Raw genomic sequence first — 15,603 nt, 5'->3', positions numbered from 1 at the left:
TGGTCACCGGGTGAGAGACAGGTGGGTGGGGAGAGGGGAATGAACGCGGCTAGTAAAATGTGGAACGGTTTTTGAGTGTCCACTCTTGAGGATACATTCGTACCCATACAACCCTTTTGAGTATCCAGTACTGAGTACAGCATGCATCGTGCCAGGATTGAAACACTTCTGGAGACGGGCTCACGCTTGGGCCGGGCCAGCAGGCCGCAGAGGGCGCTGGCGGGGCCGGGGCCGGGGCCGGGGCCAGGGCGGGCGGGCGCGGGGAGGAGCGGGGGCCGGGCCGGGCCGGGCCGGGCCGGGCCGGAAGCACGAGGCGGCGCGGGGCTATATGAGGGCGGCGGCGCGGGAGCCCGGCTCAGCAGCTCAGGATGAAGCCGGTGCAGGCGGAGGGCGCGGTGCTGCGCGAGGGGGAGCTGGAGAAGCGCAGCGACAGCCTGTTCCAGCTGTGGAAGAAGAAGCTGGTGGTGCTGACGGCCGAGAGCCTCAGCCTGTTCCCCGACGGGCCGCCGGGCAAGCGCGCCGCGCGCGCCAAGGAGCTGGGCTTCGGCTCCATCCTGAAGGTGGACTGCGTGGAGCGCACCGGCAAGTACATCTACTTCACCATCGTCACCACGGAGCGCAAGGAGATCGACTTCCGCTGCCCGGCCACCAGCCGCTGGAACGCCTCCATCACCATGGCCCTCATCGACTTCCAGAACCGCCGCGCCATACAGACCTTCCGCGCCCGCCGCGACCCCGCGCTGCCGCTCGACCCGCCGCCCGCCCCCGAGCGCCGCCCGGCCCGCGCCTCCTGAGCCCGCCCGCCAAGGTGCGTGCCACCCCAGCGGCCACCTCCACCCACCCCCATGCGTCCACTCTGGCCTCGTGTCTCTCCGGGGGCACGGGACCAGCTGCCGCTCTCCATGCCACTCCAGAGTCCACCGCCACCCCCCGTGGGTCTGCCCCGGGCTGCCTCTCTGGGGTGGCACTGGAGAGAGGTAGTTCACCCCGCTGGCCTGAAGGCAGGGAGCACCTCTCTACACTGATTAAATGAGGTCTATGTAGAGAGCAGGAGCTGTTGCCTGCCAAGCCTAGTCAGCTTTATCAGAGGCTGGGAGAAGGCACAGAAAGTGGAGTGTTGGTAAGAGGGAGAAGTTGGAGTACAAAAAACAGGGGACACGGAGGGAGGAGGGCAGTGTTAGGAGAAAAAAGCAAAGGAGCCTAGGAACAAAGTGGGTTGCAAAAGCTAACCGAGGGATGGGATAAGAATCTGGGCTTGCCTCTGGCAGGGAAGCTGGGGGAGGTGAATGGGATGTCAGTGGAGAGGTGGCTAGTCCTGTTTATGGGGTGGGGGGGAGAGCTGTATCTCTAGACCAGCTACATACGATCTATTTAGAGAGAGCACACTGTAGCTCACTTCATCAGAGGCTGGGACAAGACGTGCAGAAAGCAGTGTTGGGGGAGAGAGAAGTTGGAGTACAAAAGACCAGATGGGGAAAGGCAGTTCTACGAGGGAAAGCAAAGGAGCAGTAAACCCATAGGTGCAAAGCAGGGCATGAAAGCTAGCCCAGGTATTGAGAGAAGAATTCATAATCCCTGTTTAAACTGTACTTTATGGGGGGAGGGGGAGGACTTCTGGTTCCAGTTTCCCTTTTAGATTAGTTTTTAAAAGCTTTTTGGCCTAAGAACAGCAATGCTGAGATCAGCAATGGAGTGTCCAGGGAGGTTGAAGTGTTCTGCTGCAGGCTTCCGTCTTCCCCAGTGGATGGCACAGCAGTCGGTGTTCATTCATTTTTTCACATCCAGAGATGGCCCTGTCTCACCCTATGTAGCTGCCAGGGTGAATAGATGATCTGCCCCCGCAGATGCCTTTATTCAGCTATAAAAACCTGCCTTGCTTCTGGTTACTCTGCATCCACAGCCCTGCTGCTCTGGGATTGTGTACATGTAATTCCAAACAAGGCTTTGGACATGCGGAGAATGTGCCCTGAAGTGAGGGTGTGAATTGTCAGCCCACTAACTAGAACTAACTCCCTTGGTGTTTGGCGATACTGTGCACAGAGGCCAGTGTAGCTTACTCGAGTCCAGAAACAGTTCCCAAAATGGGAGATATTGTAGGGATAGCTAGGTTGTGCATCTGATACATTGCTTCCTCTGCATGAATGTCCCAGGCCTCAGAGCCCTGATGACAAACTGAAGTTGTCTGCACTTGAAATGAGCTGTTGGAGGGAAGAACAGAGGAACAAAACTTGGCCACTTTACTTGTGAATTGCAGTGTCTGCATAGGGATTCAGTACAGCTTAATCCTCTTTGAATGGTGATTCAGACAATTTTCAGGAGTGTTTCTGTATAGACACGTCTCCAATTTGTGCATGGGTGCAAGATCTAATTATTCTGCCTTCATAGTACTTCATATTGTTGAAAGCCAGCCCTTAATTAGTTGAAACTAGAGAACAGTTTAACTGCTTTGGAAAACAGAAAAGTTGGTCTTAAGCTGATCTAACTTTGTGGAGACAATTTTCTTCAGTGCCCCCCACCCCCCAAGAAACTAACATGGTTAGTTCTTTCAAGCTTGGTTCTCTCAGGCTTTTGCTTGTGGTGTGCTTAAAAGGTGCTTTATCCTAATTCTGTCTAACTGTATGTAGACTCCTAATGTCTTGAAAAGGAGCCACAGGCTTTTCCTGTAGGGCTGAACAGTGCTCGTTTTAGACTTGTTCTTAGCAGCCACACATTTAAGTGAACATCCGGATTGAGGGAATTGGCAGAGTCTTTCTGGGTGCTAAAGGGCTGAATGAATTGTACTGTCCTGCAAGTTCCATTAGAGAGCCAACCTCCTGTTTCCCAGAAAGCAGATATGTAGCATTTTATGCAAAAAACTTTAATTGGAGCACATTTATGACTTTGCTATACCAGTGTCTGGTGGTCTGTAGTAAAAAGTGGATTTTTATTTAGATGTGTGCAGTATACAGGGGGTGTACGTGCTGTGTGTTTTTTGTTTTTTTGCCTTGAGACCACTGCTAATGAAAGCATGGCAAGTAGCTCCATCTAGGTTAGCTCTGTGTAGATGAGAACTGCCACTGGGACTCTGGTCTGTTTCTGCTCCTACTTGGGTATCCTCTAGTTGTAACAGTGATGGCCATTCCTGTAGTTTTTCCCTTGCCTTATGGTGGTTTACTTGATTCTGAGGCTAGTAGTACTAGGTGTGGATGACTCATGGTTGCAGTGAAGTGCTAAGCTATTTTGCCCACCAGGGAATACTAAAGAAAAATTATAGATGTGGGTCCATGTCCTTTTAAAAGTGCAGCTGTTCAGCTTCTGCTGCAACCAGGGATTTAGGTCTTGGTGTCCCATCCTGCAGGCAGAGGTTTTCTCTCCTATGTTTCTATGGACAGCGGGGACCCTCTGTGTTATATTGCAATTTCATTAGTGACTAACAGGTGCAATTTTGAATAATTATTCAAATTAGCTGAGGATACAAGAAAGGACACTTTTAATAGAGATTTCTTTAAGGGAATGTGCATCTAGATTGAAGTCATTTGTAAGAAGGGTGCTAAACTCCTTTGAGCTCCTTTTGAAAATTCATACTTGTAAAGAATGCTATTCTCTTACGTGGTTACTGACCAACTTCTCTCTCACTCTCTTTAGAACTTACCGCTGGATCAAAAACAAGATCAAGTGTCTTGGACTGAAGTGTGACAGGGTACCAATGAAGGAATACAAAGAAGAAAGCTGGAAGCACCGTGACTTCCTTCAAGTCTGTTGAGGCTGCTAAGGAAAGAGCCCTGAGCTTTGTATGAGATTTAATCTTAAAAACCAAAGACTTTCTTGAAAGGACTTCTTGTGAAGCTTCCGTGTGTTTTAAGTGGTTCCGCTTTGCAAACTATTCTTTTCTATTTATGGGATGCAAAGAATATTCAGCACCTATAGGTGTAAAAAGTTAAATTATTTGTAGTATCTATATTTGTATTTATTTTGATGAATGTTGTTAAGCAGTTATTGGTCTTAATATTGCTTTTTTTTTTTTTTTTTTTTTTTTTTTTGCATTAATGTGTCCATTCCAAATAAATTACTTGAAATGTTCACTTTTTTTATTACTATACAATTTGGTACAGTAATTTTTATTGCGTCATGCTGTGGCATTAAGAGTTCACAGACTCCATCTGGAGAGGGAATATAGTAACAGACACTTCTGCTAGCACTAAAATTACCAATGTTCTCTGGCACCAGAAAGCTTTTCTATCTGGGGGGAATGGAGGGGACAGGGGAGAAGGTCCTGTCTCAATTGGTTTCCAAACAAAAAACTCAGTGGGGGCTACATGTCTACATGTTCATTAATGTGCTGTAATTACAACATATTAAGTTTAGTACCTGTAATTATAGATACTACCTTAATGCATCATAATCAGCACTACTGTGCATTAGCACTGGCACATGCTTTTTTTGGTGATGCTAATGTGTGGTAGACTAATTCTACTGTGCAATAGCACGGGTTTTGTCCACTGAACTAATGCACAGTAGAATTAGTGTACTGCACTTCAAGCATCTTGTGTAGACACGCACAGTTGTATCTAAACTAATGACACTGGAAATTGTTGCAATACACTAAGCCTCTGGTCCATCTAACCAGGAATCCAGTGGCTATTGCTTTAATTTTCCTCTGAAACATCCCTATACCATAGAGGGGACAGGATAACCTGCCTTAACCCTCAAAATAAGCAAGTACTTTCCCACTTATTGAAGCAGAGATATGGATTACCTGTTTCAGGATAACAGAAGGACTGACCTGAAATGTCAGGTTTTGAAAGGCATGCATGTATACACATGCACCTATCTTGTCTTCCATCTCCCTATGTATCCACAGTTTCTAGATCCAGCAAAGTTCAGGCATGGTGAAGGAAAGAGGCTACTCTCAGGTGTTTCCAATTTTAATGCAAAAGCTGGAATTGCCATTGGATTGTTTGCTCTTAACACATACATAATCTAAGGGCTTGAAGAACTTTTGGGTGTACTGAAGTAAAATCTTACAAGACTTAACTCATCACCAATTCTGTTAACATAAAATGATAGCCTCTACAGCTACAATGCTGGGAAAGCGGGGTATAAGGATGGGGTGGTGCAGGGGAAGCAATCAGCACTAAAAGCTGACTTGAATGCAAGATCTTCAGGCCAGTAGTAGGCAACTGAACCTGAAATTGTTAACCAGCTAAAATGACTTGCTTCAATTCTTGCTTGAGGGCATTGCAGGGAATTACAAGTAATAAAAACAGCATGTAGCAACCAAAAGCAATGTAAGCAGAAATGAGTTTAACAAAAAGGGGCGGACAAAACCAGGGTCCTGGGAAAGAATATGGTTGTGCAAAACCAAGAGGACTAGTGAAGTCAAGTGTGAGTCAAGGCCTGGGTAAGTAATTTTGCTGGGTGAAGCTGGCTTGTAGATGTCATCTCTTGGGATGTACAGAAGAAAGACCTAGTTCTCTACCTGTGTATGGATGGTAGGTGGAGAGAAACATGTATAGAGATGTCTGAATACTGAAGTAGGATAAAGTACTGTTTCCTTGTCTTCTGCTCCACCCCGGCTTGTTTCTTCCCCTCTGCCTTGTATTACTGCATTTTAGGCTGCCTGCCTTCCCTCCTCTAGTGAGGTTTTTATATGCCACATGAAAAAGCAACATGTACAGCCCTTGTATACTACACACATCTAAATAAAAAGCTGTGTTTTATTACAGATTACCAGATGCTGGCTTAGCATTAAGTCATAAATGCTTTCTCCACTTATATCTTTTTGTGCAAAATGCTATATAAACTATATATGCCGCATGGTTTAAGTATGGATTTAGGGAACCAATAGTAGGGACACTTCCCCTGAAAATCTTGGCCAATGTGCCTTTACCTCCACACTAGTAGTGCAAGAGATGATGCCTGTGTCTATTGGTAAACTGAATGGAATCATTGGTTCTGATATCTTTTGTCACTAACATTTGCCATATGGGCCTCATGGAGGCACTGATTACAACAGAGAGAAGTGGAGGGGAGGGGATTTCCAGTTGCTATCCATCCGTGTAGCCCCATTGACTTCAGTGGAGGTATCCTGATTAACAACAGCTGATGGTCCAGTTCTGTCTGTTAAGTGCTTGCTATACAATTACAAATGACTTTTTCATCTGTGAAGGCTCTGGAGCATCTGCAATCTGTCAGCTCCATGAATTATTGCAAGGCTTTGTAAGCAGTAGCTTTCTAAGTATATCCACTGCAGAAATATGAAGCAGTGGTTTAATGTATTTTATTTTCAATCTTGGTTGCTGCAGTCAAAATACACTCATATATGGGTTTTTTTTTTAAGTGCTTTTTAATTTTTGTGGACAAAAGGATAACATTCTGTGTAACCTGAATTATTGAACTTTTTCCTCTTTAGGAGGGATTTTATTCTTTGAAAGATACAAAAACAGAACTAGGTTGACAGCCAGCTGCAAGTAACCAAAGGATGAGACTCCAAATTGTTTGTACAAAAGTCCACCTATTGTTGGGCCCACAGTCCGCATCAGGGGATGAACTGATGCACATATCCCAAGCATGGCACCTGGAGAAGATAACAGAGAGCAAACATGGAGAAGGTATAAGTTAATTGTAGTTACGAAGGAACATAGAGCTGGAATGAACCTTGTGTCACAGGGTCTAGTTTCCTGCTATCAATCACAGGCAATTGCATCACATAATTCCTCTTATCTATCTACACTGTAGTCCATGCCACGCAACACTGCTGCCTTTGTATCTAAATTACTTTATTTCTTTTTGTTTAGTGTCCCTGCATTCTGCAAGTCTGTCGGCATTTTTGACTGGTTAGGAAGAACAAGAGTCCTGTTTTCAGGTATAGGGGCTGCACCCTGAGCTCTGTCTAGATAGCACAATATGTAAGCACACCTGCACTATTCCATTTTAGTGGTTTAGACTGAATACTGGAGTAGCAGGGATCTGGATCAAAACAGAGACTCTGAATCCTTTTGTTGCAGGACAGAGAATAGTGGAAATCTAACCACGTGTCACATTAATGGGGGTTGAGGAGTGCTGCACTTTCATCCAGAGTGCTAAAAACTAGTTGAGAAATAAGCCAATAAAGAGGGGGTGGGGGTGAGAGGAAATATCTCTGGGAGCCTTCTGGGGGCTGCTACCAGCAAATGAATAATACCATTGGCCATTGTTTGTGTGATTGTTGGTCCCCTTGTGTAGGCTTGGATGAAACAGAACATGTGTGTTGGTGTTCTGACTGTTTAGGAAGAACAAAAGGGTCTGTTCTCAGATTTGGGGATCATGCATGGGGCTATCCCATGAGATGTGTGGATCCCAAAGCTGCCAGTTCTCCTGTGGGAACAACCACACAGATTCTTTCTATCTTTTCCCCCCTCCCCCCTAGCCAGGCATTTGAACTAACCTCATTATTATACACAACTGCTAAACTGGTTTTTAACAGTTGAGCTGGCACTCTTTCTTTCTAAAGCAGAGATCTGGCTTCTAAACTGGCTGGGTTGCCAGGTTTGCACCTCTGAGACACTGAAATCTGCAGTAAGGTAGTAGTGATTTCTGTTTCCTAAAAAACTAGATGGGTCAAAATTAGATCCCGTAGCTGTAAGCACCATTGAGCTTTGGGAGGTTTCAATCTATGGTCCACCTCTAGAATGAGCTTGCATTTGTAGGGCTCAAAGTGAAGCGCTTACCAGTACCATTCTAAAAAGTGTCTCATTAAGCCAAATATCTATATGCTGTCTACCTTTCATTCTAACTTGGAAGCAGGCCACGTAATGCCAGAAATGGCAGTTGCATTAATTCTTTCTGTGACTACCCCACCTTTCTTTCTGCATGGTCCCTCTCCCTACAATTCTTCCCTCTTCCCAGCCATTTCCCTTGTCTCACACTACAAGTGACCTGTTCTCATTTCCCTTTCCTTGATTTGTTCCCAGCCTCTCACCCTACCTTGTCCAACTCAGCCCCATAATCTCTCTGACTCAGTTTTCCAAATCACTCGCTATAGACTTTAGGGTTTAGACCCAAAGGTGTCTACTAGGCAAGGGCAGTGAGGTCATTGGCCTCCCCTTGGTGCTTTTACTTGAGCTCCTACATTTCTGAATACTCTAGCCACCCTCCTTTTTTGATTTTTATCATGCTACCATGCTAGGTGTCACGGCAGAGCCCTCTAGGAGGGCCGTGATCTCCTTGAGGCCCTCTCACCACGCTACTTCAGCCCGAGGGCACCCTCCATTCTCGCCTGCCACGTCTTGCTGGAATATGTAATAGGGAGGCTGCCTTGTGTTTCCTCGGGCACGTAAGCTCCTGGACCCCTCGTGGGTCGCCCCGTACGATGGGTGCTACTCAAGCACCCCAGCCTTATGGGCTGTGCGTGGCTCCTACCAGCCCCTAATACCATGCCCCAAGCCTCGCAGATGTAATGGACGTTGTTAGGTCTGTACGCCCGCTTCCCGGGCCTCCTCTAAAGTGTAGCCCACTCAGGGCTCTCTCTCTTGCACCCAGCCTCTCACTGGGACTCTCCTGATGGTGCGGTCCCGCTCAGGGACTCCCTAGTGGGCCCCGGCCCTTCCGGCCAACCGCATGGGCACCCTCTCTGACACCGGCTCACCGTGCTGCTACTCCCTGTCTTTTTGGGGGCAACCGCAGCGCCCTGCCTCGGTCTGAGGGGTGTTGCTGTACTAGCCTGCGGCTGGGCTCGCTATGCCCATCTCAGGCTCCTCAATATGGCCCCGCTCTAGGGCATGCCCGCCTCGGGCTCCTCAGTAATGGCCCCGCTCCCGGGCTCCTCAGTAATGGCGCTCCCCCTCTTTGGGGCTCGCCATGCCCCCATGGGGCTTCTCAAGAATACAATGTGGCGTTCCCCCTTTTTGGGGCTCGCCGTGCCCCCACGAGGCTTCTCAAGAATATAATGTGGCGCTCCCCCTCTTTGGGGCTCGCCGTGCCCCCATGGGGCTTCTCAATAATACAACGTGGCACTCCCCCTCTTTGGGGCTCGCCGTGCCCACCCGGGGCTTCTCAATGAAATTGCCCCTCGCTCTGGGGCTGGGGTCTATGTACCCCCCCACGCGATCCGGGGTCTATGTCCCCCCCGTCTGCAACCTACTGGTTGCACCCGCAACCCACTGGCCGCACTCCTTGCCGCCAGTTGCTCCCGCACTGGCGTGCAAACTGCGCCTTCACTGGCGCTGTGAAATTAATGTGCCCTCTTGGCGCTAGGGCTCCCCACACTCTCTGGGGTCCCTATGAGGACACTGCGCCCTCTTATGAGGCCTCCTCCAACCCCTACAGCCTCACCCAAGCCTTCGGGTGTAATAACAAAGTCAAACAAACTCAAGCCTCCTGGCTGTAACACAAACCTAAAGCCCCCTGGCTAAACCCTAGTGCCCATCCTCTCAGGGCTATCATGAGCTGTACTTGCAAGTCATGCTCCTTTCCACATCCTCGCTCCCAGAGCTCCTGCCTCCCAGGCTGCTGGCAGAGAACTGCTAGCCTGGCTTCAGCCCTGGGCTTCATAAGGGCCAGGCCCTGCCCCCTACAGGCAGCTGGCTCCCCTTAGTTGCTCCGGCAACTCGCAGCTGTGCTCAATTGGCTCTGCCAGGGCTCTCTCCCTGGCAGTTTCTCCTCTCTAGGAGCAGGCACTAAGGTGCCCTGCGACACACCTCCCCCCTTAAGATCGAACTCACCGAGGGAGATCTTCATCCATTCAAATCCAGTTGGCTTCGGCGTCTCTTCTCGGCCTCTCTTCCCGCACCCGCCGTTTTCTACACAAGTGGCAGAGGTTTTAAGGCGCCCCCTGCTCGCCTTTTCCCCAGGGTGCACCGCGTGGGATTTTCCGGGAGTTACCCTGCCAAAGGTAGTCCCTCCACACTAGCTTGTCCCTGGTAGGGTGCTACTCAGGCCTCTCTCTCATTCTCTATTACCGCCTTTACCCTGTGGAGCCAAAGCCCCTTCTCTCTTACTGGGAGAGCTGTTTCCTGCTACATGGGGTGTCTCGCCCCTCTTCCTCCGTCTGTGTCCCAGGTCTTCTCTTTTCCGTGTTCTATTCCATACCTCCCTCCTTTCCTTGGCTTCCTGGCAATCCTGGAGCTTTCCCCAAAGCTCCCACTGCACCTTAAGTGCCTGCCGGGCATTTTCCATCCTCCAAAACTCTATTTTCCCCTGGCCAGTCGGTCTTCCACCGGGCCCTGTATATATTTTCACCCATGCTACCCCTCCGACTCTGGTCTCTACTATTTTCCTTAGGTTCCTCCACCTGACTTGCCGTGGGAGATTATTAATATAAACATAAGGTCGTCTTTCTCTCCTTTGTCTTGTCTCCCCCTGAGTTGCTTTAGTCATAGCTGGACCTTCTACCTTTTTAGTTGGACCTGCCATCTGGGTTTGACACGGTTCCTTTTGCTTCACAGAGCTGGGTAGCTCCGCTCTAGGGTACAGCTTGGGATGCACCTCTCCTCCCCCCTTAGCTTCCTTGGGGTTTCGGTTTCTCTGCTCCTCTTCAGGCCTCTGGACTCTTCTCTCACCAGGAGATTCTATCGCCTTCTCCCCTATAGCAGCCGCCCCTTGTCTGCTATACACCTGAATCTGAGCTGTCTCCGGCCCCTGGTCTAGTTTCTTCTGTTGCTTTTGTTTTAGGGCTGCCAATCTTGCAGCATCACCCCCACTAGCAACTTTTCCCAGCTTTTCCCGGAGGTCACTCATTTCAGTAGTGTATTGGACCACCCACTGACTCCATCTCTGATTGAGATCCTCCATAACTGCAGTGGTGATCTCTTCTTTCAACTTCATGGGGTTCACCCCTAAGAGTACCTCCCCCTTTGCATTCTTTTCTTGCTGCTCAAGTTCCTTTCCTTCTCTAAGGATCTGTAAACTTTCCGTTCTAGGTGGCTCCTGACTCTTTTCCTCTTTCAGGAGCATGGGCTGCACCGCTTTTAGCATTTTCTCTGCATCTACTAACACCTCTTTCAGGCCTTTAAGCTCCTGCAGGTGCTCCTCATATCCTGCCTTGACCCTGGAGGCATGTCCCTCCAACTGACCTTATTATGACTAGTCTTCTGCAAGGTATCTGAGCGGTCTGTACGGGCTGTTGTACCACCCTCTCTTGCAATGCCAGTTCCCTGGCTGTGCTTTCTTTTAACAGAGTCTTTAGGGACTGGATCTCTTCCCCCTTTTGGTCGTGGTCCTTTTCTGCTTCTTGCAATCGAGCTCGCAATTCTACACCCTCCTTGGTGCCGGCTCCCACCTCCATTAGCAGGGACTGTCTCTGTTCCTGGAACGTTTTAATCTGTTCCTCTAAGGCCTGTACCTGCCGTCTCGAGGTTTGCATCTGCTGCCGTAGCTGCTCCCTCTCAGTGTTGGTTGCTGCCTCTTTAGCTGCACTCTCTTCTAGAAGGGCTTTAAGGTGCTGTACCTGGTCTTCCAGGCAGTCGTTTTCCACTTCTGTGGTCTGCAGCTGAGACTGCAGCTTCATGTGCTCTGCCGCTTTATCCTCCAGGTGGGTTTTAAGGGCCCGTATCTGTTCTTCGCAGAGGTCCTTTTCCACTGCCCCTCTTTCCAACTGGGCCCGCAACTCTTCAGTCTCTCTCAGCTTGGCCTCTAATTCTTTCTCTCCCCTCTGACACTGGGCCTGCAGCTTTATATGCTCCTCTGTTTTGGCTTTCATCTCAGCCTCAAGGGACTGCTTCTGTGCTTCTAAAGCCTCCTCCCTGGCCGTATATTCTTTCACTCTCTCCATTTCTCTTATTATCACCTTCCTGGTTTCTTCTACCTGGGTGTGATTCCCTGTCAGCTTCTTTCTAAGCTCTTCAGCCATGCGTTCTGCCTGGTCGCATCTCTCTCGCCAGAGCCCCCGGCTCTCCTCCAGGCTTTCTATCTGTTCCACCTGACTGTGGACTTCTTTCTGGAGGGTTGCTATAAGGCGCTTAGATATTTCGAGCTTTTGCATTGCCTCCTTTTGTTCTCCTGTTTGGTGCCTCTCAGGCTCTGGGGACCTCCTCCTCCATTCAGCCAACTCCTCCTGCATTTCTCGTAGCTGCTCCTCTCGCTGTCTGCTCTTTTTGGCCTGCTCTGCCACGAGCCGTTCTAATGCTCGAGTCTTTTCTGCTCCTGATGCCATCAGGTGCCTTATCTCTTTGGAACCGCCTTCTTTCTTCCTGGGTTGCACCCGCAACTCTAAAGCGGCCACCTTTGCCTCGACTTGCTCCTTCTTTGACCTTGTCACTTCTAGCTCCAACTCTAGACGGGCAGCTTTTTCCTCTGCCTCATCCACCTGCAACTGCCAGGTGAAGGCTTCTTGCCACCTGCCTTCTAGAGCTACTATTCCTGCCATAGCTAAGCCTTTTTTTTTCTTTCTAGACCTAACCCAATGTCTTTCTATCTGCAACTCTGACTAGCAGTCTTGTGATTGACCTGGGCTTATCCTCTCAAGCCCCTCAATCTTACTGCCTTGTCTTCTCTGCAGATATGTCTTAGTCCTAAGGTTCGTTTCCCTTGTAAGGGACACGGGTTCTTTCCCCGTGCACGGCCGTTCCCGGCCAATGCACCAGTGTCACGGCAGAGTCCTCTAGGAGGGCCGTGATCTCCTTGAGGCCCTCTCACCGCGCTACTTCGGCCCAAGGGCACCCTCCATTCTCGCCCACCACGTCTTGCTGGAATATGTAATAGGGAGGCTGCCTTGTGTTTCCTCAGGCACGTAAGCTCCTGGACCCCTTGTGGGTCGCCCCGTACGATGGGTGCTACTCAAGCACCCCAGCCTTATGGGCTGTGCGTGGCTCCTACCAGCCCCTAATACCACGCCCCAAGCCTCGCGGATGTAATGGACGTTGTTAGGTCTGTACGCCCACTTCCCGGGCCTCCTCTAAAGTGTAGCCCACTCGGGGCTCTCTCTCTCGCACCCAGCCTCTCACTGGGACTCTCCTGATGGTGCGGTTCCGCTCAGGGACTCCCTAGCGGGCCCCGGCCCTTCCAGCCAACCACACGGGTACCCTCTCTGACCCCGGCTCACTGCGCTGCTACTCTGTCTTCTCGGGGGCAACCGCAGCACCCTGCCTCGGTCTGAGGGGTGTTGCCGCACTAGCCTGCGGCCGGGCTCGCTATGCCCATCTCAGGCTCCTCAATATGGCCCCGCTCTAGGGCATGCCCGCCTCAGGCTCCTCAGTAATGGCCCCCCTCCCGGGCTCCTCAGTAATGGCACTCCCCTTCTTTGGGGCTCGCCGTGCCCCCACGGGGCTTCTCAAGAATACAATGTGGCGCTCCCCCTCTTTGGGGCTCGCCGTGCCCCCACGGGGCTTCTCAAGAATACAATGTGGCGCTCCCCCTCTTTGGGGCTCGCCGTGCCCCCACGGGGCTTCTCAAGAATACAATGTGGCGCTCCCCCTCTTTAGGGCTCGCCGTGCCCCCACGGGGCTTCTCAATAATACAACATGGCACTCCCCCTCTTTGGGGCTCGCTGTGCTCCCACGGGGCTTCTCAATGAAATTGCCCCTCGCTCTGGGGCTGGGGTCTATGTACCCCGCACGCGATCCGGGGTCTATGTCCCCCCCCGTCTGCAACCTGCTGGTTGCGCCCACGACCCACTGGCCACGCTCCTTGCCACCAGTTGCTCCCGCACTGGCGTGCAAGCTGCGCCTTCACTGGCGCTGTGAAATTAATGCGCCCTCTTGGCGCTAGGGCTCCCCACACTCTCTGGGGTCATTATGAGGACACTGCGCCCTCTTACGAGGCCTCTTCCAACCCCTACAGCCTCACCCAAGCCTCCGGGTGTAATAACAAAGTCAAACAAACTCAAGCCTCCTGGCTGTAACACAAACCTAAAGCCCCCTGGCTAAACCCTAGTGCCCATCCTCTCAGGGCTATCATGAGCTGTACTTGCAAGTCATGCTCCTTTCCGCATCCTTGCTCCCAGAGCTCCTGCCTCCCAGGCTGCTGGCAGAGAACTGCTAGCCTGGCTTCAGCCCTGGGCTTCATAAGGGCCAGGCCCTGCCCCCTACAGGCAGCTGGCTCCCCTTAGTTGCTCCGGCAACTCGCAGCTGTGCTCAATTGGCTCTGCCAGGGCTCTCTCCCTGGCAGTTTCTCCTCTCTAGGAGCAGGCACTAAGGTGCCCTGTGACACTAGGATTATAGTGCTGCTCTAGACCAGTTCTCAGATCATCACGCTGTAGTGTAGTTTAATTCAAATGTCAGGCAGGTAGCAGGCTATGGATCAGCAGTCTGAATAATGGAGAGAAGCCACACTGAGCTAGGAAAACCAAACAGGGTATGCCCCATCTGTTCCAAGAGCAGGGTCATGTAGCAGGATGCAGGCTGCTGGAATGCAGCAATATAGGGTAGGCTGCCATATTGCTGGATACTGGATAAAAGCAGAGCTGAGAGCTCAATTTGTTCAAGCTCCATTTTAATCTCTGGCTATTCTCATACCATTGAACAGAATCACCACCTATGGTGCCATGAAGCAATGAGCCTGTGAAAGGAGACCCCTAAACAGAAACACCTCCCCTCTAAGAGAGGGGATTGAGTTCTGTCAGGCATTGTGCGAAGACAAACTGTGACTGCTTGAACCAGCATTCCCATCGGCTCTTGCATGTAGATAAATGGCACTCAAACATAGTGTAAAATGCCTTCCTGCCTTTGAAGAGACAAAATCAAAGGGAAATGAATGAAATAATTTCCAGTCTGTTCCTTTCAGCTGAAAGCCCCAGTGATAAGTTAAAACTGAATGGTAAAGTCATCAGCCCTAATTGGAAATGGCTTTAGGAATTCAAGCTCTCATCCACAGAGATGAATGCCTACTGCAAGTAGTGATTAGCATCCTAGAGTGTACATATTTCCTGAGAAATCTACCTATCTAGAAAAGGCAGAGAGCATATCACATTTAGAGCCAGTGGAAAAGAATAATCTATCCCGCCCATCCCTTTGATGAGAGAGGCACCCTATTTTGTGGGTGGGTCCTCTCTCTCTTGTCATGACTCAACCCTCAGGAAAGTCAGTGGAGAGATTGATTCCTCTGTAGTGGATGCTGAAAAGCTCTACAGAGGACTGTAAATGCAGGGCAGGAATTCCACTGGTGAATACAGCAATCACGTGAATGTGGCTAAAGTGAAATGCTAACACCACATCCTGAATTTTTTATATGAAAAAGCTTGACTATCAACTGTAGCATCAAGGCAGGGCAGGGTGGGACCTTATAAACTCACTCTCACTGACTAATAAAAAGATGAAAATGTAACTAAAAATGACTAATTTGCAGTGTAAATTTCATGTTTGCATAGTCAGGAGATTAGTGTAGCTGATATGTGGGTGGAACAGGTAGTGTGTGGTGCCACCCATGATCGGAAATGGGTGGCAGGCACTTTAATAGCTGTGCCTCTCCATGAGACACCCATGCTGCTATTCCAACCTGCTGCTCCAAAGGACCTGATCACACATGCATTGCCCTGTTGTGTTCAGCCCTCTGGACTGAATGGCTGCCCCTGCCTGAGTGGACTTTATTGTTAAAACGTTTTTTTTTTTTTAATGCAAAAACATAAAAAGGTGAACAGATGGCATTTGGCTTTCGGATCTGGACATGTGACTTTTATCCCTGGTTTTTCCCTTTCCCTGGTCACCTGCCTTT

The 15,603-nt window shown here is 49.9% G+C and overlaps 2 protein-coding genes across 5 annotated transcripts in view; one reads left to right on the top strand and one right to left on the bottom strand.

Moving 5' to 3' along the window:
- Positions 1–297: 297 nt before the first annotated feature.
- PHLDA2 (pleckstrin homology like domain family A member 2) lies at positions 298–4,059 on the top strand. Its single transcript, XM_059722591.1, has 2 exons — positions 298–808; positions 3,625–4,059. Exon 1 carries the CDS (start codon positions 369–371, stop codon positions 792–794), a length of 426 nt encoding a protein of 141 aa, XP_059578574.1. The 5' UTR covers positions 298–368; the 3' UTR covers positions 795–808; positions 3,625–4,059.
- Positions 4,060–4,888: 829 nt separating this feature from the next.
- The window catches only part of SLC22A18 (solute carrier family 22 member 18), a 109,683-nt gene continuing 98,968 nt past the window's right edge, over positions 4,889–15,603 (bottom strand). For all 4 annotated transcript variants that reach the window (XM_019477114.2, XM_059722589.1, XM_006271195.4 and 1 more), the window contains one exon: positions 4,889–6,556. In XM_019477114.2, the coding sequence (XP_019332659.2) occupies positions 6,369–6,556 (188 nt within the window). In that variant the 3' untranslated portion in view covers positions 4,889–6,368. The remainder of the gene's footprint in view (positions 6,557–15,603) is intronic.

The sequence above is a fragment of the Alligator mississippiensis genome, chromosome 2 (genome assembly GCF_030867095.1).
Source record: "Alligator mississippiensis isolate rAllMis1 chromosome 2, rAllMis1, whole genome shotgun sequence".
NCBI classification, from domain to species: Eukaryota; Metazoa; Chordata; order Crocodylia; family Alligatoridae; genus Alligator; species Alligator mississippiensis.
This window is presented reverse-complemented; position numbering and strand designations above follow the sequence as displayed.

Bases quoted from the DNA above. Each gene is read 5' to 3' on its own strand.
- PHLDA2 (XM_059722591.1), top strand. From the start codon at position 369: ATGAAGCCGGTGCAGGCGGAGGGCGCGGTGCTGCGCGAGGGGGAGCTG.